The sequence below is a fragment of the Centropristis striata genome, chromosome 3 (assembly GCF_030273125.1).
Source record: "Centropristis striata isolate RG_2023a ecotype Rhode Island chromosome 3, C.striata_1.0, whole genome shotgun sequence".
NCBI classification, from domain to species: Eukaryota; Metazoa; Chordata; class Actinopteri; order Perciformes; family Serranidae; genus Centropristis; species Centropristis striata.
The window spans coordinates 32,931,702-32,954,465 of NC_081519.1; the positions used below are offsets into that span (position 1 = coordinate 32,931,702).

The window sequence follows — 22,764 nt, forward strand, 5'->3', positions numbered from 1 at the left end:
CACATACGGCCCGCACCCTCACTTGAAGTGGTCCTCAGTACAACTACATGCATATGAGCATGACATCTTAAAAGTGCAGTGTAAAAATGCACAGAATGACTTCTTGTAATTAATGTTGGTCTGCTGTTCTTGCACTGAAAAAAAAAGATATCACAGTAAGTGATTCTTTTTTATTTGCTTCAAAGCTTTTGTATTCCTATTTATACTGTTATACATGCATTTGAGCATTAAATATGTTAAGTTTCTGCACTGTGAACATATTTAAAATTGCAGTTTCATCATATCTGGTTAAGTGCACGGTCCCATATGTGGCCCTGTGGTAGTGTCCATGAAAAATCGTGGCCCCTCCAGCATTTAAGCTGCCCATCCCTGCTCTAATGTATTGAGATGCACCTGTATATGTCTCTGCCTGACCCACAGACAGGTGCCCGGTGGCGCCCCCGCCGCCCCCCTCCGGTACTGCAGCCTTTGTCCGGCCCGCCTTCCTTCCTTCCGTCCGGCCCTCCTCAACACTTCCTGGTGTTTTCAAACAGCGGCAGCCGAGCGGTTCGTCAAACTAGTCCAAAGTTGTCGAGACACGGGAGAAGGATGAGCTCAGAGCCGGAGACTCGGCCGCGGTGTGAAGTCTGTTCGCCCTGTGAACCCAGTTTAACAAAATGATGAGCGGACGGAGTGTTTTTAGCGGCTAACGGGCGGCAGCGGGGCTGAACACAGGACGGCTAACGGCTGCTAGCCTGGGAGCTAGCAGACAGCGGGCTGTTTCTGTCCGTTTAGTTAGCATCCAGAGTCTCAGACCGAAACCAGCTAACGACAAGTTTAACCACACAAACAACCGAAGAGACTCCGAGTGTCCAGAGGAGGACAACATGGAGAACAAGGACAAAGTTCAGATGAGGAATCACCCTCGCAGGTAACCTAATGCTACTGATGGAAACACGTTGATGCTAAATCATTGATTTTATCAGTGGAGTCTGGTGGGATGAAATCAGCCTGAAACTTGGAGATTTATATACCGTCACCCTGTTAAAATAATCGCCTAACTCATTTTTTCAAGTTTTGCAGGAAACACAAAAAACTTCACCAAAAGTGTAACATATGACATTTATTGATCATTTCACTCAAAAAGGATGCAACAAAGGATGGCTATTCGCATAGTAATTACACTGTGTGTAAATTATGTAACTTAACAGAAATAAATGACTTAGGCAATTTTTATATTAAGCAAGACATGGTAACACTTTATTTTGAGGGTGTCTACATAAGAGTCACACAAGCCTGTCAGAAACATGACATGACAAGTATCATAAGCATTAATGTTCATGACACATCCCATGTCATGTTTATGACACGCTTATGCCACTCTTATGTATTATTTTTTGCGAGGATCTGTACCAAATAATACTTTTTTTCTTTAGTCTGTGGAATAATTTCTTCAGCCTTTGTTACTATATCCGTCAAATGAATTCAGTGCAGTAAAACGTATGTTTTCCTCTGAGATGAAGTGGAGTGGAAGTAGCTAAAAATGAATATTTTGGCAAGTTGATGTCGAATTGAAAATGTAAACAAAAATGTTCCCAACTTTAATTTATTTCAAATCATTCTCAGATTTAACTCAGTTCTTTGAATGAAAGGCATTTATTTAAATATTACTATTCAGCAGGCAGCTCCTCTGAAGCTTATTTTAGGACCAGGACATTTGGGTCCATGGGCGTTTACAAATGTGGGATGTTTTTTTATCTTTATTTGGAAACCTGGACTGAAATATTTGGGCTGCTTCTGTTTCAGTTCTTGGGCAGAAATGACTAGAATTTGAAGAAAACCTGTTAAACACCAGTCAAACACGAGTCCACGTCTTATTCTTATCAAAATCATTATTTGTCGAGATCTGTTGTTTTAAATCGGTGTGTTTTATCATATCAAACAAAGCCCAGCTGATCCAGTGTAATCCCTTAATTCTGTTTACAAATCTGGATTTTAGCTGCTTTAATCTGTGCAGGTTTAACTAGCTCAGCCTGGAGCAGGTAGAGGAGGCCTGTGGTGGCTCCTGAACATCTGGTGTACATGTCGGGGTTAAAGCCTCTCAGTTTCACAGTTGGGTTTCCATGCTGACGTTCATCAAAGACCACAGCACGTTTTGTGGCAGAAAAATTAGGCCACTGAATGTAGTTCAGATACTTTGAAAACAAGAAACAGCGGAATATAAATACAGCATATTGACTTTGGAGTCGGGCCAGGGACTTGTTTAAACGTGTCAGTTCTTGGGATTTGCCACCTGTAATCCTAAACAATTAGTCGATTAAATGATTAGTCGATTGGCAGATAATAAGTGGCAACTTTACTTATAATTTAATTGTTTATGTTGCATAGGCTTCTCAAATGTGATAATTTGCTGCCTTTCTCTGTTACAAAGGATAGAAAACTAGATATTTAGGCCCACCTTGATTAGATTTTAAAGTGATGACCAGACAACAGGCACTAACTGGTTCTGGGAATTTATTAAATATATATTTCTAGGCACTTTCATGCTTTATTTGGTAGTTACAGACACAGCCAAAAGGGAAAGGTGTGCGCTCCATGTGCAGTTGGAAAAAAATACAAAATGTGTCCGAAATGTATGCAAGTCATTAAAATGGTGAGCCGTAATAATAATAATAAATTAAATAAGAAAAAATAAAAAGCAAGCAGCAGGGACCCAGTTATCCAGTTTTCGATGCTCTCATAAATTGAGTTAATAAACGAGGTTCATTGTTTGGTTTAGAAACGTGTTTGTTGGCTCAGTTTGTTTCGATGAGTGACAGAAGGAACTGAGGAGTTCCTTTTCTGTCCAGTTATCAGGAGGATGTCCGTAAAAACAGAACGTGCCTCGGGTTTATCACTCATCCCCTGTTTCCTCATCAAGCTGATGTGGAAATGGAGTTCATGTTGAGGCAAGAATTGGTACACTAATAGGTGAGATAATATAATAATTTAGAATTCTTGGACACAGGACAGGAGAGGCCGGAAATATGACAAACTTTAATCTGTAGAATATATGGATCAAACTTTTTTTTGCCATTTTCAATTAACTTATGAGCAAATGGAAAAGTGTTTATATATAAATTGCAATATATTCCAATTAAAAAAAAAAGTTTTTTTTAATGATTTATGTCAAAACTATGTTATTCTGCACAAACAACATTTAAACAATGAAAGTTTTTTTAATCTAAACTGCTTTTAGCATGAAACTGATCCACATGTCATAGAAAAGCAATATTTGAACGTGCAGTTGGTACGACTGGATGTTAGAGTCAGATGAGAAAAAGAGAGTGGAGGAAAAACATTTTAAATTTAGTAATGTAAACTTTTGGTTCAGCCACAGATGATGCACATAATGGATTTGCAGAAGTTCACAGAGTCCAGTTGAAGTGCAGATTATGGGCTGCCGTGGTAGATTAGCATTTCAATGCTCCGCTCTGTTTCTTTGTGGCTTGTGGCTGAAGTCGATACAGTTTGGCGTTTGGCGGCGGTGGGCTGAATATAAAAACCGGCTCGAGGCTTGAAAGAAAGCCACAGATGTATTGATGCACAGCTCTGTTATCAGCCGACCACTGCACAGACAGGAGAGCTCCAGTTTGATCACAGTTAAAAAAACAAAAAATGTAATTTGTACCGTTCCCTTTGTATACACAGCTGCTAAACTACATATTAAATACATTTAGGTTGTTCATTTTAAGTTTTATGTTCTTCAGGCATAATAATTTGACTTTAAAATATGCAAAATAACAATCTTCACTGGTCATATCCATTTACAAAAATCAAACCAAAATAGAAAAGCATGAAATATTCTATATATTTATTTCATACAACATTATATAAGTGGAACTCCAATTTTTTTCCTGAAGTTTCTGAAAGACATATTTGATTTGAAATGTTGTGCTTTTCAGTTACAAAATTAGCAATTTTCACATTATTTTGGTCCATTTTTTATTACTACATCTGTGTACAAAATAATTGGAAAAGCTGGAGCAGACAATATATATATTTTCTGTGGACTCTTAATACCTTTTCCACATAATTTATAGCATGAAGCTCCTTTAAAAGTAAGATTTATGTCACACCATTGTGGAAAAGGGGACAAAGACACATTTCATCTTAGTTAAAGTTCACTGTTTTGAGTTCAAACTGAATTTTCCTCATTACCATTGACCATCACATTAACATTTTAAGATGTTACTCTGTCCCGTCTCTGTCAGTAAAAACAAGAATACTTCTGTGTATGAGAAACATTTCTCATCATATAAACTCACACACTATGTAATCACACCAACAGATAAACACAAAAGTCTTTGAACAGATATACATCATGAGATTAGAGCAGCAGTCGTCTTTGATTTAATTTCGACTCATTTTAAAATTCTCTTCTGATTTCCTGTCGTCATCTTAAGAATTGCTTGTCACGTTTGGATCTATTTTTGTTTGTGCACTCAGACTATTTTTATCTGATCAAACATCTGGAGGAGGTTTGTAGTTCTGCTGACAGAACCGGAGAGAGCAGAGGGTGGAGGGCTGCAGATTAAATATTCAGGTTTATTAAGTCTGCACGCATGAAACTATGGAAACCAGAAGCTGCTGGTGATGCCGACTGACTTGTTAGCATCTCAAGCTTACTGTCTCACTAGTTGGTTTCTCTATAGTGCTAAAAATAGAGGAAAAAAGTATGAATTGCTTGTGACGTTTCTGTTGTTTGATTGTGTCTAATTTATGGCTCATTTATTCAGTTTAGACCATAACGTCTCTGGAATATGAGTTGATTATCATTGATGAATTCCACATGAAAAAAGGGCATTTGAGTATTAAAAACTAAATAAAGAGAGGATAATTAATGTTTTCAGCTGATTATTGTCTCGACATAAAATGGAATATAAACCCTGCAGAACCGTTAATTCAGGAAGACCAAAAAAAATACAGTGAGGGATTGTTGTTTTAGCCTTTATTTTGTAAATAACTAAAATAAAAATAAACCTTGAGGAATAGCTCAGATGGAGGCAGACTTTTTCTTATTGCAGTGCAGATCTGTTTTATTGTCAAACATATTTACACTAGATTGATTTTAATAACTTTAAGGTACTTGAAGTGTGACTGTGCTGCTGCGTTATTTCATTTTATTACAATTGGAGTTTGGGATTTCATCGTGTTGGCAACAAAAAACAACACCCTCCACTATTCTTTTTACATTTTATTGACAAAACTAGAAATCTATATTATTGTCTGATTTTATCGTAATGAAAATAATCATGAGTTTTAGCCCCACCTTGAAATATTTACTTTGGTAAGTTGCTTCTTTTTGACCTCAACTGACTCCAAACGTTTCTGTGTTTGTGTCTCTGCAGACAGTTGAAGAAGCTGAGTGAGGACAGCCTCACCAAGCAGCCAGAGGAAGTGTTCGACGTCCTGGAGAAGCTCGGAGAGGGGTGAGTCAGGGACGGGAACACCTGGATGTCCAAACGTCTCTCTCTCTGTTAGCTCTTTCTGTTGTTCAGCTCCTCCTTTCTGCTGCTCATCAACATAAACACTGCGTCTTCATATCCTGTTTCTCAAGGCACTTCCTGTTCAGAGCGGCTGGTTGACTGTGTGTGTGTGTGTGTGTGGGCGTGTGTGTCACTGCTGATGCTCTCATTTTACAACAACTAGCACGAGCCGCCAATCATCAGCCACACTGGTGTCAGTGAGGCTCAATATTCACTTACAGCGTAGTACAGCGTGAAGTTTATCGTTCACCTTTTTACATTTTCTCACTTCTAGTTTTATTTGGGCGGGTGAGAACAAACTCAGAAGGTGTGAAAATGAAAGACAGTGAGAAAATAATGAGAGAATAATCAGGAGCAGTTACAAGAGAAGACAGACAGATGTTAACAGCTGATAGACTTTAGTTCCTCATGCTTTAAAAGCTGAAAACAAACTGCAGTGCTGGCTCCTGATCCTGGTTCAGTCTTATTTATTAGTCAGTATCTTATTGGCCTGAATAAAAGACGCCGTTTTCCAACATCTATTTCTGGAAAGACACCTCACACTTTCAGAAGGCTTCTCTGTGATACTAACAGGAAGTTTCATCTTTGAAGTCTGTTCTTTTATAAAAGTGAAACATGAAATATTCAAATTACAGCAGAATGTAAAACCATCAGGACCAGCCTCCTGAAGCCGCCAGGAGAGTTTTTTCTGGCTGTTTTTCAGACAGTTAAAGCTTCTCATGTGCTGATTGTCCGTGTCAGACACGTTCACCTACTGGAAACTGTTTGGTTTCAGTGTGTGGCGGCCTGTGGGCAGAGCATGCAGGAGGCAGGCCATGATGCAAAAAGTACTCAGTGTTTTCTTTATGCAGCTAGAGGTGGGAGATGCGGCCAAAATCTATATATAAAGTTATATCAAAGTAACATTATACATCACTATACAGTAATTGTTCTGTAAATACAATTAAGAAATGGTTTTAAATAATAAACCATACTTTATCACATTTTATATTTTATTTGGAACTTCCATAGGTTACAAACAAAACAACACTTGAGTTAAAAACAAAAGACTGAAAACCGTAAAAACAACCGAATTCCTTCAATTTGTCGTCCGTCACCAACGGAAGTTTCTAAATCTTGTTGTCTCCCCAGTGAGACTTTTGTATCTTTGTTTAAAAGGTGCACAAAGATGATTTATATTATTGAGATTCATGTTTTTTTCCCCACCCTCAGATGTTTAAATGTCTACAGTTTGTCACCATTACCATGTCAGAAACATCATCAATACTCCCACCCACTCATATGAACAGATTAGTTCTTAACTGCCATTTACAAGTTATGAGGGAAATTAGGAAATCGGCAAGCTCTCCTTAAATCTTGTACTTTAAATGATTCTCTGAGCGACAAACACAGTTCGAGTGGTCCAGACCTGTTGTAGGAGTCGTGCCGTTTTTTTTGATCATGTATTGTAAATTTTATTACTTGGAAGCGATTTTGAGTATATATTAGGTAAGTATAAATATAAAGTTAAAGGAAAAAAGTTAAGTTAACAATACGAGAATGTTCACACATGGACTCAGTCAGACATTATACAAATTTTTACTTGGAGCTGGCAGGGGAAAGTCTGTTATATGTTTGGTTATACTTATTTGGACATTTGTGTTAATACATAAAACTCCTCTGGTTAATTTTTAGATAAATTCATGTGATTTATTTTGGTTATAGTCAAGTTTTAGTCACTCGAAATTGAGCAAGATTTAGCTTAAATTAAGTGATGCAGGACAGAAGAATTCTGTACAATAAGAAGTGTTTAACATTTAACAGCTGTTCAAGCCTTTGGGTTTTATTTTTATATGTTTTTTATTTATATGAGTAAGACTCAAGTGTAAACCCAACAGATTTTACATGCTAAAAGACTGAGATGTAATCAGTGATTTATTGTCTCATTCACAGGTAAATACAAACAACAAACCAACATGAAACCTGTGTGTTTGTGTGTCTGCAGGTCGTACGGCTGTGTGTTTAAAGCTCATTATAAAGAGACGGGGGAGATTGTAGCCATCAAACAGGTTCCTGTGGAGTCTGACCTTCAGGAGATCATCAAGGAAATCTCCATCATGCAGCAGTGTAACAGGTAACAAGCTGCTGGTTTCTGTGGAAACTAATGTGCTCTTCAATCTGATGAAGCTATTAAAAGCATCAGTGGTGGGACATGAAGCTTTCCAGTCAGTGTGTCAGACTCTCCCACTCGTCTGCAGAGGTGGTTTCTGTCAAACATTTACAAATAAGCTATAAAAGACCTACGAATTCCTGTTATTCAATATAAATATTATTATTTGTCTACACTTTACAATCATTCCCTTCATCTGGCAGACACAAGTGACTTATATTAAGTGTCTAATCCTCTGTGGAAACCAGATCAGACATCACACTGTCTCTTGTCAGGGTTTTTGGGGGGGTTTCTAAGAGACCAAATGACTGTGAGTGTTGTCACAAAAAGTTTTAGGGGAATCACAGTAACAGTTTACCTTTTGTCTGGTAAATATACAAAAACTTTTTTAAATTGTGTTGGACAATATATGCTCAGTTTGTGTTGCTGTGGCAGAGACACTTTGACAGATAATTTGGTGTTTTAAGCTTTCAGTTTCACTTTAAAGCCAGACTAATTGACTGTTAAAAAAACTCATATTAACTTCACATAAACTTTGGAGTACTTATTTTGCACAGAACGAGTCATTTAAAGGACTTGGATAGAGCTGGTTGTGGTTAAGATAAAATAATAAGATATTATGGAACTTTATTAAAAAAAGGGGGGAAATTCCCCTGCTGGTTTGCTCCAAAAATACAATAAAATACAGTGAAATAAGAATAATAACATGAGATAATAATAAAAACATAACATTAAACATCAAAGTAAACCTGATGGTGCACACAGTGTTTATATAAATATGAACAAACTTCTTAATATCAATCAAAGTTTCCACCATGAATATTCCAGGGATTTTCCTGCCCTAATCAACAACATGGCTGTAGGACAGGATCTGTTATTAGCAAATAAAGACATACTTTAGTCTTGTACATACTAACACACACCAACCCATGTGTGTCTGTGTGTCTGTGTTTTCAGTCCTCATGTGGTGCGGTACTACGGCAGCTACTTTAAGAACAGTGACCTATGGATCGTTATGGAATACTGCGGAGCCGGATCAGTTTCTGATATCATCCGACTACGCAACAAGACGGTAATGTGACACACAAGCACAAATACACACAGTTTATATAGTGTGTAGAGTGTGAGTGTTGTCCTACTGAAATGTGTTTCTGTGTCTGTACGGAGAAGAGGCAGACAGAAACTCTGCTGCAACGCTCTCCATGGTTACGAGTACTTTGACATATTTGACGACACTTTAATGTGTTTCTTATTATCTCTGTGTGTCTGTTTAGTTAACAGAAGAGGAAATCGCCACCATCCTGCACTCCACTCTGAAGGGTCTGGAGTATCTTCACTTCATGAGAAAAATCCACAGAGACATTAAAGCTGGAAACATCCTGCTGAACACGGAGGGCCAGGCCAAACTGGCCGACTTCGGAGTTGCTGGACAACTCACAGTGAGTAAAATCTACAAATTAAACAAATATAGAAACGGGATTCGCTGAAATACACATGTGGAAGGTGAAAGAGGAAAAACAAAACAAAAATTCTTCTGCATGGATTAATTGATAGAAAATAAAGTTGAACAGAGACAAGATCATCCGAAACACCTGAGCGAGCGAAGTATTCAGTATAACTGCCAATAGATCTGACGATGACTATAAAGACAGTTTATAGTAGTTTATAGACACAAGTTTTACAGTTAAAGCCTTCAGATGTTTTTTATTTCATGTCTCAATCTGCTACAGAAGCTGAGCAATAAATTACTTGGGAAACGTTGACATTCTGTGCCGTTTTTCAGGTTTTGGGAGGTTGTTTTGAAACAATGCTGAGATTTTCTAGACGGACTCAGATCTCAATGAGGCAGCACTTTATAGGACACTGAAATTTAAAAAAAAAAAAAAAATTTTTTAAATTCAACCCTGAAGTGTAATAGGAGGATATTAAAAGACTTTTACTTTTGTGACATTTTTCAAAATGTTTCATTTTTATGCTGCAAGTCAAGATCAGTTCTCATGGGAGAACCATGTGGTTCTACGGCCTCACAGAGAGGCACGGGGAACCCATTTTGGATTTCCGCTGAAGTTACCCAATGTGGTTCTTTGCCTGATAAAGGGTTGTTAATGGTAGACCTACTGAATGTTTGTTGAATTGCATTCGCCCTGCATTAGATAAATATCTGGGAGTTGTGCTCAGTTTAATTGAACTCTGACCTCTCTCCTCCTCAGGACACCATGGCGAAGAGAAACACGGTCATCGGCACGCCGTTCTGGATGGCTCCGGAGGTCATCCAGGAGATCGGCTACAACTGTGTGGCTGACATCTGGTCTCTGGGCATCACGGCCATAGAGATGGCCGAGGGGAAGCCGCCCTACGCCGACATCCATCCCATGAGGGTGAGAGAGGATTAATGTTGATATGTGTGTAGAGGTGTCAGAGGGTCGACTTCTTTGTTCTTATGTGAACTTTTGTCTCGACTGAACTGAGTTCTGTTTCCTCTTCAGGCCATCTTCATGATCCCCACCAACCCTCCGCCAACGTTCAGGAACCCAGATCTGTGGTCTCCGGATTTTAAGAAGTTCGTCAGCCAGTGTTTGGTGAAAAACCCAGAAACCAGGGCGACTGCCACACAGTTGTTACAGGTAACCGCATTTAAAAGTCCACGACTGAACCTGAACCAGAGGAAGTAAACTCTGTAATCAGGTTTTATGATTCAATGATAATTTGCAGCAGGTGTGTTTTTTACCCAGGGTAATCTTGATTTGTGTTGGAATATGACATGTTTTTTACCTAGCATTACCTTAACTTGTAAAGACTTGATTTTTACTGTAGGGAGGAACTATTAAATTCGGCTCCAGGGTTTTTATGTGTGCATGAGTAAAGAAAATAGAAAACTTGTTTCTCAGCTTTTCCTGCTCGTCAGTTTAACCTCTTTCTCTCTGTCTCTCTGCTTCAGCATCCGTTCATCAAGTCGGCCAAGCCCAGCCCCATCCTCAGAGCTCTGATCACAGACGCCATGGAGATCAAACTGAAGAGACAGGAGGAGGCCGAGCAGAGAGAGCAGGACGCCGAGGACGACGACAACTCGGTAAAGACAGAAATAATCATGTCGAAGAGAGTGGAAACTTAGCCAAATATAAAAATGTGAAACAACATTTAGGAAAAAAACAATGAAACAAAAAAAAGACAATAAAAACAAACAAAAAGATTAAATAAATGGCAATGACATCTATGCGAGTTTCATCTGTGGTTATTTTCGGTAACTTTAGAAAAACGTACATGATCCGTCTGTTGGTCGGTCTGATGTTCCACACAGAACAAGTTCCAAGAGAACATTGTCACAATTTCGCCACACCAGATAATCAGCTCTCACTTTAAATGTGTTTTTTTTTAACTGTATCTCTGTCCGTCTGTGTTTCAGGATGAGGACGAGGTGGACCAGGGGACGATGGTGCGGGCGGGGACGGGCGACTCCGGGACCATCCGGGCCGCGGGCTCGTTAACGGGCTCCCTCGGCGGTACGGCGCGGACGATGATCTCGCATGAGGACACGGGAACCATGCAGTCCGGGCTGGGCACCATGGTCATCAACTCAGACGACGAGGACGAGGAAGAAGCCGGGACCATGAAAAGTAAGACGCTCAGACGTAAAGTGTCGGGTTGATTCACGTGTGGAGATCTGGAGCTTAGATAAAGCTCATCACAAAGGGGATGAAGGAATTAACTCCCACTTTACTGTAAACAGTGTAAGAGGAACCAACTGATGAGGAACATGATGTTGTTTTAAAACAATACACAGGCTGAAGCACTACAGCTTCAATGTAGCATAAGTCTTTGATCAAAGTCTGACCATTTAAACTGGTTTTATCTCCGGTTGGACTGATTATTGTGGTCTAAATTGAGATCATGCATTTATTGAAGTAAAGGGGAAAAAAGCATTTTTAACAGTTGATTTTCTTAAATCTTAAATCTTAAAAATGTATTAAAAAAAAACAAACTTAAAACAAAGTTGAAATAAATATACAGAAATTAGAAAATAAATAGCATATAATGCATATAACTTAATAATATATTTTTTTGTAGTACCATTAGTGCACAGCCTCCTGAAATGTATTAAACATTCTTAATAAAAATAAATTACAGCAAAATAAATTGGATCAAATATGCTGTAGGTTACTGCAACAACCTGTATTAAACAGAATGCTGCACAATAATAGTTTTATCTTGATTTTATTTTTTATAATTTTTGGAAGCTTCAGGTTTAACTGATAATTACCACTTGTAATCCACACACTGTTAGGGGTTTCTTCTTTAACCGTATCAATCATGTTACTGAAGGTGTGTTGTAGTTAGTGTGAGCACTGCTGACCACTTCAATTATCACTGACATTAAATGGTTTGGTCTTTCAGTATAAACCCCTAATTATGGCCTGTTAATCATCTAAAAGTGCAGCTGTAGAGTTTGTTTTATCCACCAGAGGGCGCAGTGTGACCATCACACTGAGAGGCTCTGACTCACCTGTGACCTGGAGGATCTGTAGTGTGTGAAAACTTTATCTTTAATGTATTCATCCAGCAGCAGCAGCAGAGGATCATAAAGTTGTCTCTCCTCTTAGTCCCAAAATAATAGCTTTCTGGATGTTAAAGGATCATCTCTTCCTTTTTCTGTTGTGACTAATAGTTTTATTTTGGGTGTTTTAATCAGGAGCTCGTCTGAACCGAGTCTCCTCTTTGAGGTGTGTTGTTAAAAAGGTCTGAAGGCTTCTGGGTTAATCTAGTTCTTCCTCTTTACAGGACAGAGGATTCACAGCGGGGAACTTTTGGTCATCGACTCAGAAATTATATTTATCACCAGAATTTGCCCTAAAGATATTATAACATTATTCATTGGGCTGGTTAACTTTATTTATACGTTATTGTTATTGCTTCTAGTTACTAGAAATTCACATTTATTAACACATCATGTTCTTCATACTCTTAGCATTCCTACATGTTTATGTATTTTATAGTGAGTAAAATAATAATTGGAAAGTTAAATAAACAATACGGTGAATAAGTAGATGGAGGAATAAAGAAAATATTAGTCTGGTTAAAAAAAGAAAGAGAGAACGAAATAGATTAGAATCTGAAATAACTTTATTGTATCGTTTACAGTTCGTGTTTCATGTCAACAAACAAAGGAAAGTTTGTCATGTTAAATATTAGGACTGCAACTAACAATTATTATTATAACATTATTGAGTCATTTAATAGATTTCTAGGTCAGTCAATGTTATTGTTTTGTCCATAAATAGTCAGAAATAGTGAAAAATGTCAAAGCTGATGTATTAAAAAGTCTTGTACACCCCAAATATAATATTCAGTTAAATATTATTTAAAACAGAGAAAGCAGGAATTCTTCACATTTAAGAAGCTGAAAGCAGCATTTTCTGCCACTAATGTGGCAACAATTAAATTTAATTCATAACTTTAATTAAATTACTTCTTCCAGTAGTACACAAGTAACGGCCAAATTGTAATGTAATGTAAATTATTTTTACAGGCTGTTAAGTAACTTTTCTGGTCTAGTTTTCGAGATGTTCCATCACTTGATAATTGTGATATTTCTTGACTTTACAAGTTGTTGAGTGCATGAATGCAGCATTAACCAGCTGATGAACTGACAGCAGGTGTTTGACGGCCGTCAGGTGTGTCTGACTATTTTTAACCTCGACGTGTGGATGTAACCGCTTGAACCACCTGGACATATAGTGATGCAGTTATCGTCCTGAGGGTTGAGCGAGGAGCTACTTCTAATTTAATGAATACAAAACCTTCTGCTGGTGTCACGTATTGAGGGATGAGTGCGTGCTGCTGGGAGTCTGGTTGCAGTGTGGGAGTCGTAAGCGTTGGAGCTTTTGGAAGGAGTCTCAATAAGAGCTGGACTGTGTTCCTCAGTGCTGGCAGTCTGTGGGTGTGTTTTATCTGTTTGTTTTTATACGCGCAAGAATTAACCCCAATGAGCCACTACAGCACGCTGGGTTTGGATCGGTGTGTGTTTGCTTCTGCTCTGTGTGACTCCTGTAATGCTCTGCTGCCACTGTGGAAGTTTATGTCACAGCATTAAAACGCCCACAGCACATCTAGAGAGCGTTGTGTTGAGGCCAGGGGAGCCTCGGGACGTCAGCAGACGCTGGCAGCAGTCAGCAGCTTTTGGATGGAGAGCGAGGTAACGGCCCCCCCCGCAGAGTCCTCAAACTTTACTGGGAAGGTTTTCAGCTATAATTTTGGAAAATAATTTTGGTGCATAAAGATAAACATAGTCAGAGAAAAGAGAGAAAAACAAGTACTAAAAAAAGTCAAGAATCTTAAAAATATAATATGAAATTTGTAAATCAAAGCAAGTTTAATTATAAAGCACATTGTGTACAGTAAAAATATGTAAGACATATCTGTTTTTAACCTTCTGAAGCTTATTTTGAAAAATAAATACCATTCATCATAGAAAGAAAGAGGCAATATCGTTGAGTCTGACCCTTCCGACGGTCCTTGAACAGATCATTGTTTACAAATAAAAAAAATATTTAAAAACGTCAAAATCTCTTCATTCTACAGGTCTCTTTTTTCCTAAAAATGACCAAAAACACAGAAAGAAATTGTAAAAACGGACATTATGATCTGGTTTGAACTTCCCAGTGGTCCTTGAATGGATCATCTGAAGAAAATGACCAAAAAGGAAGCTTAAAATGTTGGTATTTCTGTCAGAATCACTTTATTCTACATGTGTCATTTAAAAGGTGTCCAAAAATAAAGAGTTTGCCATGATTCATTATGCTGAGACGAAGAGTCACGTGACAAATATTCACTGAAAATCTGTTTACACAGAGCAGAGAGGAGAGGACAGGAGAGGCTGGAAACATGACAATACTTCAATATGTACAATATGTGGATACACAATATATATTATATGCATTTCATATCCTGTTGTGAAAAACAAGGCCAAAGAAGGAGCAAAAAACCTCCTGAAGCAGTTCGTTGGGCTTCAGAGGGTTAAATGAAGTAGGAAGTAAGAAGTAATGGAGCCTGAACACAGCAGACCTGAACATGCAACGAAATGCATCCATTTGCGTCCACACAAACACCGCTACTACACACACACACACACACACACACACACACACACACACACACACAGTCTCCTGTCTGATGTTCTAGTATTGAGTTAGTATGGATCTCCACTGCTGGCAGTTCAAACCGCATTAACACAGGAACATTTAGAGTTTATAATTACATCAGTACCCCGATATCCTTCAGTTGTGTGTTTGTGTGAGTGTGTACATCTCTGTTGTGTCCTTTTAAAGCCTGTATGTGTGTGTGTCCCAAACTAATGACCACAGTCGAATGCTGAAAGGGGCCTTGAGGAATTGGGATAAAATATTAGATCAGATATTGATCCTCCTTAATGGTCCTGAATGATAAAAAGCCTTTTAATTTGCACTGATTAGCCACAGAGCCTCGCTCACCAGAATCCCTGTCAGAAACTCTCTGTCGCTCTCGTGTCTTCTGCTCTGCTTCTCCAAGTCCTCAACCATCATGACGGATTTATTAAATGACAGACGGAACCGACAGGATATTAAACTCAGAAAGTCCACCACAAATCACTTCATCATCGCTGAAAGCAAATGTCATTGGTATACTTTTACTTCCTGTCGTATTGTTCCATCCATAACGTCGACTAAGACAACGTGGCGTCGCATTGAGGAGGCATTTCAAGCATTAATTTACATATTTTCATCAACAAGAGCTAATGTCAGCTCCGATAAAAACACTAGACGCCGCCGTATCGATCTGTCACTGAGGGAGAGAGCTTAAGATTAGTAATGCCTCTCAATTTGTATGTAAAATCTACATATTTAATATTTACATGACCCTTTTCACACAGCACATTACAACAAAAGTGCTAATTTTAAGCTCGAATACACAGTTAAAGATCAAACAAAGTCAAACCAAGCCATGAATTCTACTTTTCTCCTCGTCTTTCTATACAAGAAAATACTTTGAAAACTGAGCTGAATGTCGAAGAAAATTCTTTCTGAAAAGAAGTTTGACTGGTAAAGTTTTCTTGGTTGTTGTCACAGATCTTAGATGGACATCTCATCTCTGCTCAGTCAAAAAAGATATGATGTGACTTTGACAGCAGCTTTTAAGAAAAAAAACCCCTGTCAAGTCACGGACTGATTTGATCCATCAATAAGTAAATGTAATCTCTTTCGGAGTCTGTTAATGAGAGAAGAATTATGCTGCTTTAAAATATCAGATCAGACGTTTATTTATGACACATTTATAGGCTTTTATGTCAAAATACAGTTTGTTCTTGTGCTCTTGCTGTCTGCAGACACAGACACATAAAGCAGCAGCAGAAGACAAAATGTAGATGCAGTAATGAGTGTAAGAGCAGCAGCCGAGTCACTCAAACTTCACCGAGATGCATTTAGATGGAACCATTACGTCGACTTAAATGAGTTATTTAAATGCACTCTTCCGTCTCTCTGAGTCTTAACAATGTTTCTCATCTTTAAATGCTCCGAACGAAGTCTTTACCGTACATGTTGTGTTCTTTAAACACAGAGAGCTAAACTTTGCACACACTCAGTGTAAAAACAGTTGTATATTTTCTGTTGTAAGGGTTCTAGTTAAAAAGATTGAGCTCACTGTACCTGCTGGGCTCTCACATCTGTTAAGTTATTAAACTTTCATTTTGTTTTGGAGATGGCAGTCCTCTAGAGTCCACTCTGTGCTGGCCTTCACTTTTAGTTCAAACTGTGTAAAACCTTTTATTCTCCGGTTTATGTTCAGGCTGGTTCAGACACTGCAGCACTTGTGAGACTCTGTGGGCAGAACAAAGCGCTAACACTGCTGGAGTCAGAGACTTTAATCCTACTCAGGCCTGCACCGAACAGGCAGTTTGTCTGGTTAAACATCATTAAACAGTGTTAAAATCTCCACCACAGAAACATGAGCCAGCTTGATTTGATCTACTCAGGAAGTCTCAGTAGCATGAAATCAATCTACATTTTCAACCTGAAAGTTCCACCAAGAAAAAGCAGCATTTATACTTTTTTAATTCAAAGTAAATCGGCCCACTCCCCGCGGAGACGTGCCGCTGAGAGGTGACATCTGATCTGATTGGTGGGAAACGGCTCGACAGAGGAGAGCAGGTCAGCGTCGCAGCAGAGAAAACAAAATAATGGCCTTGTCAGTGGGAGACCAACAGTAATGGACAAAAACATTTTTATGCCTCCAGGCCGGCGAGCCAGAGGCGTTGTTATGATTTCAGATTGTCCAAACATCCAACTGTCCAGCGTCCTGTTGTCAGGCTGCATGACTACAGCAAAGTCATTATCCTGTTCATGATTATTTAACATGTTTACTCTCTCACTTTAGAAACGAAAACAAATGTTTTTAATAGTCGGTTTTCTTACGCTCAAGAAAAACAAACGCAAGGGTTTGGACAAAAGGAAGATGGTGCATAACAAGCTTCTCAAATGCTGTGAAACCATACAAAGGTTTATTAATGTTTGGACATGTTGTAAGACTTTGTGTAACTCTATCTGTGTTGCCATAGATCTTGAGCTGCTGAGACAGACGCAGGTTAATTTTTCTCCTGACCAGTCCACTATTTACTTTGGTGACTCAAGGAGTCGAGACTCAGCCATATCCAGAGACCTGCTGCTGGTCCCTTAAAGGGGCGTGGCCATAACTAAACCCACCTGACACAGAAACATGAGCTGTTCAGTCAGCGAAGGTCTCACTTCTCAACCGTCTCACAAAGTTACCTATTGTAACAACTGTGTTGTGTTCCGAAACATAGAATTAGCACTAGAGAATATGTGGAGAACCAATATGTTTTTCTAAAATTCATGACACTTGTTGGCACTTATAAAAGTGTTTTATATATACATTTCATGACACAAACATGACACACATGAAAATGAAAAAAATCTCTGAATAAACATAAATACACGTAAGTAATAAATAAATACACTAGCATTCTAAATGTGTTATTCTGCACAAAGACATGTTTGAGTTGCTCCTACTTCTAGCTATGATTGTGCTGATTCCATAGAGCAGAAGGACTTACATATTTATATATATTTCATATATTGTAGTGAAATACAAGGCCACTGAGGAAAATGTAAAAAAAAAAAAAAAAAGCAAAAAAACTCAGTGAAAAGGCTCGTTGTGGTTCAGAGGGTTAAGAACGTCCTTACAAATCTGACGTAGACTTTGCATTTGACTTTTCTTGAGAACAAAACTAAGAAAAACAATGTTGGTGAATGACGCCCAGTCATCTGTCCAGACAGATGCGGATTTAAACCACAAGGAGGTAAATCTACTTTATAACTCTTACCTTCATTTTATTTATTTATTGTCTTTTGTACTCAGACAGGCTTTCAGTATCTGCTGTGATACAATTTAATATGATAATTAATCTCCTAATTCCGATAACATACATTTGGTTAATGTTGCTTCCAGTAAAAAGACGCTCCTCCTTTCCATTATGTCTTCATGCAGTCGTGACCATCTGCTGTCAGAATGTGGAAAAGGGACCTAAATGAGAAATGTCAAACAGATGATTTTATAATGAAAAGGCAGCTGGGTGCGGCTGAGACTCGGCTGATAAATCAATACACAAAGTTATATCATGCTCTGGACGTTCGAAGCCTCATTCAGTCCTTCCTTTCTGTCTTTTATGATCAAATAAATACAGAGAGCCAGAATATCCACTCACAGGCCGAGAAAAGGTCATGTCAAAAAATTCATACAACTTCATATCTTCACATCACCTCAGTTTTTATCAAATATAGATGTTTTGCGCTAACCCTCTGAACCACAACAAGCAGTTTCACAGCATTTTTTGTGCTTTTTTAAAATTTTACTCACCCAAATCTTTTAATTTTACTCACTGTGTCCTTGTATTTCACTGCAATATATATATATATATATATATATATATATATATATATATATAGTGTGACACACATCAGAGTCCTGCAGGCTTTGTGCAGAATAACGGTTAGAATGACAGAAAAAAATAAAGGGCGCAAGTTGGATTTCTCTAATAATTCATTTTCTTCTTTAATTCTAATAAAAAGGAATTCGTATAATCAACACAAAGTGCCAACAAGTGTCACAAATTTTGGCCAAAGAAAAAAGGTCTCCATATTGAAGTATTGTCATGTTTCCAGCAGCTCCTGTCCTCTCCTCTGTGCTCTGTGTAAACAGCCTCTCCCGTCCTCTCCTCTGTGCTCTGTGTAAACAGATTATCAGGAGCAGAATTTAATGTTTTTAACTGGTTATTGCAAACGCTTTATTTTAAATGACACATGTAGAATAAAGATTCTGACACAAATATCAACATTTTAAGCTTCGATTTGGTCACTTTATCCATCGGATAATGTTTGTTTTTTCAGTGTCCTTCTATGATAAAGATATGTATCTCTTTGGAGAGGGTTTATTCTCTGTCAGCAGGTGTCTCACTTCAAAAGGATGTGGTCCGATGTGGATGAGGTTGTGTTTCAGTATTTGCACAAAATTTGACTTATTTAAAGTGTGCTGGTGCATGTTTATCAAACATTTAAACTCTGCCGGGTCAAACAGATCAAGTGCTTCCTTGTGTTTTTGTCAAAGTACTGAACTTAATGTTTTTAGTGAGTTTAAAGTGAACAATCATGTTTCTAGACCCCACATCCTGCATGAACACATTAAATGACTCACCAGTCCAACAGTTACTTATGTTGTGGACTCTAGAAGAAGCTTGTTTTATTATTTACACAACAGAAAGATCAGCTGAAAGAAAGAAGGAAACAGTAACTATCTTTACCGTACAATTCTAAAGATCTTTTGCACATTTTCTCACTTTAATTACTTTGCGGTGTCTTACCTTTTAACTTCTCCTCTTTAAAATTCCTGACATTAATACAGCTGTGATACTAATCACCACAGTAATGAGTTCACATAAACAACACAAATGTAAACATGCAGGAGTATAGAAACGGAGGAGGCGCTGCTCCCTCCACATGGGGCCGGCAGCCCAGCAGGTCAGTTTGCAGGAATATGAAGCACAGTTGGAAAAAGACTCTGACCAGTCAGATAATTGCTCGATAACACCAGATACAGACGTAGAACCAAAGAGACGCTGGATGATGGATTTTTACGAGTCTGACCTTCTCTCATCTGATTATGGTGAAAAAAACTCCATATTGGGAAAACGGCGGCGGGTTTCCTTAAACAATGACTTCTCAAAGGTCCGCGCTCTTGGCGGCTTCGCCTGGTGAGGCACCTGGCAGCAGAAACACAGAATAAACAGCCATTAATTCTTCTACAGGCAGGAGGGGGGTACTAGACTATAAATTGATTTTGTGCCTGAATGAAAACAAACTACAGACGCACGAGTGAGAGCAGCGACGAGATGTTGGGAGGTAGAGTGAGCTAATGTGAGCCAACAACTAACTGTCTCTGTATTTATCATCATTACCAAGATGAGAATACACAGACACACACACAGTAAATCTGTCTCAGGCAACACGTGCCTCGCTTCCTTGGAAACATTTAAAGTAACATTAGGCAGTTTTTGACCTCTAATGGGCAGACGGGTGACGGAGGTGCAGAGGCAGTGTAATGTTACGCCTCGGCTGCCAGGTTGATGTCAGGAAAGCGTGTACCTAATAATGTGGCGGTGTGGTCTTCATCTGCTCCTGCTGGTTGGACGTGTTGTGTGTTCAGAGACTCTCCTGCAGATCTTAGGTTGTAACAGGTTGTTAGAGTTCCTTTTAAACCAGTCTCCATTCTCCCCTGAGCTCTGGCATCAACAATCATCATTATTTTATTATTATTTTATTATTTTCTTTGTAAACTAGAGATGTTGTTAGATCAACAGTTTGTGACACACTCAGACCAACAACCAAGCCACGTTCAGAGTTACTTATATCTCCATTCTTCCCCGTTCTGATGCTCAGTTTGAACTTCAACAGCTCGTCTGCTTGTCTAAATGCATTGAGTTGCTGCAGTGTGATTGGCTCATTAGATATTTGCATTAACGAGCAGTTGCACAGCAGGTGTACTGTGTAAGTGCCAGTGAGTGTATGTAGTCTCAGTGATATAGGACTATGTACGATAATGTAAAAACTCCTGCTGGCTCCCTGGCTGTCAGATCAGCTCTCCACTGAACTGCTGCAGCAGCTTTGTGTTTTTTGGGGGAATGTCTATTTAACTTGCATAATGAATAAAAAAGACCAAAATATCAAAAAAGCAGCTTGGTCCGTGTTGGCTGGTTCACCTTTATCAACAGGATTAAACCCAAACAGGGACAGAAGACTCATTCAGGTTTTAAAAGTCCTGTAATTTATCATGTCTCTCAGCTGAGCTGCCCACAGACTGACTGAGTTTAAATAGACTTTATTTTTTGATGATATTGATATAAATACTGGACCTTTATCACTGGGCATGTGCAATCTGTTTTGTGCAATATTTCATAAAGTGCAAAACTGTTTACTTACTTAATAATGGCTGTCTGCTCAATTCATACTCTGTTATGCTCTTTAAATTTAAATTGAGATATATCTCTATTTAGTGTTTTCTATCTAACTAGCCATCTCAGGTTTGTTCCAAACATTGTTTTGTTGTATTTCTAAATTGGTATACTTTGATATACTGTAATGCCACTCAAGCCTCCATATCATCGTCTTCAAGATAAACCTTTAATTTGAAATTCCCATATTTATTCTTTTTTATTAAAAAATAACAATAAATTGTTTTTCATCTGTGCAGTTTTTAGAGGAGCGTCTTGTTGCAGCCACATGCTGCAGGATCCTCTGCAGCAGCTTATTAAAGCCGTGAATCAAATGCTGAACTGATGCACTCATTGAGTCGCTCAACTCGTGGATACACTGCTGTAAAACTAAAGATGCAGCAATAATTAATCAGCGAGAAACAAATAGGAGCAAAGTTCCTTTAACGATGGCGCCCTGCAACTATCCAAACTATCCCTATATATACTATACTATATCTGTTATTTAATCTCTCGATGGTATATCACACTCCTCATGTTTTCTGGTAATTCAGTAAATAAATAATCTATATAAAATAACCACATGGTGAAGCCTGTTTTCTATCCTGTGTGGGTTAAATACTTGAAAAATTTAAACTGCTCAGTATTTTCTCTTTAGTGCAAAATTAACTTTTCAAGTGAAATGATATAGAAAAAACAAATATTTCCAGTTACACAGTGATTATGTTTACATGCACAAACACACAAAGTGATCAGATTAAGAAAATAGTTTTATTTTAGCTACACGAGTAACTCCATAAGCAGAGTTCTTGGCTGCATTCAGGAGTTTAATAATAAATAAATAAATAAATAAATAAAGAAGATCTTGCACACTGCTGTTGAAAACAAATCTCATAATTTATTTATTTACACATTATTCTCCACTTTTAAATGTGTTCTTTATTTGTGTTGTGTTGACTGCTGCAGTTTGGTGCTTTGTGATAAAGTTTTGTTGCCTGTTACTTTTATTTACTTGCTCTTTAAAAACTCCTGGTTTAATGCAATATGCTTTTTTTTTTCTTTAATCATCTTAGAAAATGATTTGAGATGTTGTTCTTTTTATTTCATAAAGAGACGAGATGGAGAGTTTTATTCATGGAGATTAGAGTTGAAACACTAATTGAAACAATAACTTTTGTATTTTCATATAGAGAGAAAACTCACTTCTAAAATCTGCTGTTTTTGTTGCTCTTGAATCCCCTTCATAGTTATTATGGATTATAAAAAGATTGAAAGTATTCTAAATTAATAATGTGAGAGAGACAAACTATAATTTAACACCATTGTGAATAATTCAAATGACTCGCCATTATAATGGTTATTGATTATTAAGAAATAGCTGAACGGACATTATGAATAACTGTTGATTTTTAAAAGGCATCGCCGTTATTAATGGTGCTGGATTTTATTAATTTAATAAGATTAAAGACGAAGCTGCAGCCACATCACACTGTTTGTCTTCCCTCTGTGGCCTCTATCCTCCTCAGAGTTTTAGTTTAAAGTCAGCGTTGTCTTTTCTGTTTCCGAGCTTTAAAAGG

At 38.0% G+C, this 22,764-nt stretch overlaps 1 protein-coding gene across 1 annotated transcript in view; it reads left to right on the forward strand.

The window, feature by feature from the left end:
• Nucleotides 1-520: 520 nt before the first annotated feature.
• LOC131968374 (serine/threonine-protein kinase 4-like) overlaps nucleotides 521-22,764 on the forward strand; it is a 34,990-nt gene continuing 12,746 nt past the window's right edge. Inside the window, exons 1-9 of the mRNA XM_059329203.1 lie at nucleotides 521-910; nucleotides 5,370-5,450; nucleotides 7,492-7,620; nucleotides 8,614-8,728; nucleotides 8,931-9,095; nucleotides 9,867-10,034; nucleotides 10,143-10,280; nucleotides 10,595-10,726; nucleotides 11,060-11,270. Coding sequence (XP_059185186.1) covers nucleotides 867-910; nucleotides 5,370-5,450; nucleotides 7,492-7,620; nucleotides 8,614-8,728; nucleotides 8,931-9,095; nucleotides 9,867-10,034; nucleotides 10,143-10,280; nucleotides 10,595-10,726; nucleotides 11,060-11,270 — 1,183 coding nt within the window. The 5' untranslated portion in view covers nucleotides 521-866. The remainder of the gene's footprint in view (nucleotides 911-5,369; nucleotides 5,451-7,491; nucleotides 7,621-8,613; nucleotides 8,729-8,930; nucleotides 9,096-9,866; nucleotides 10,035-10,142; nucleotides 10,281-10,594; nucleotides 10,727-11,059; nucleotides 11,271-22,764) is intronic.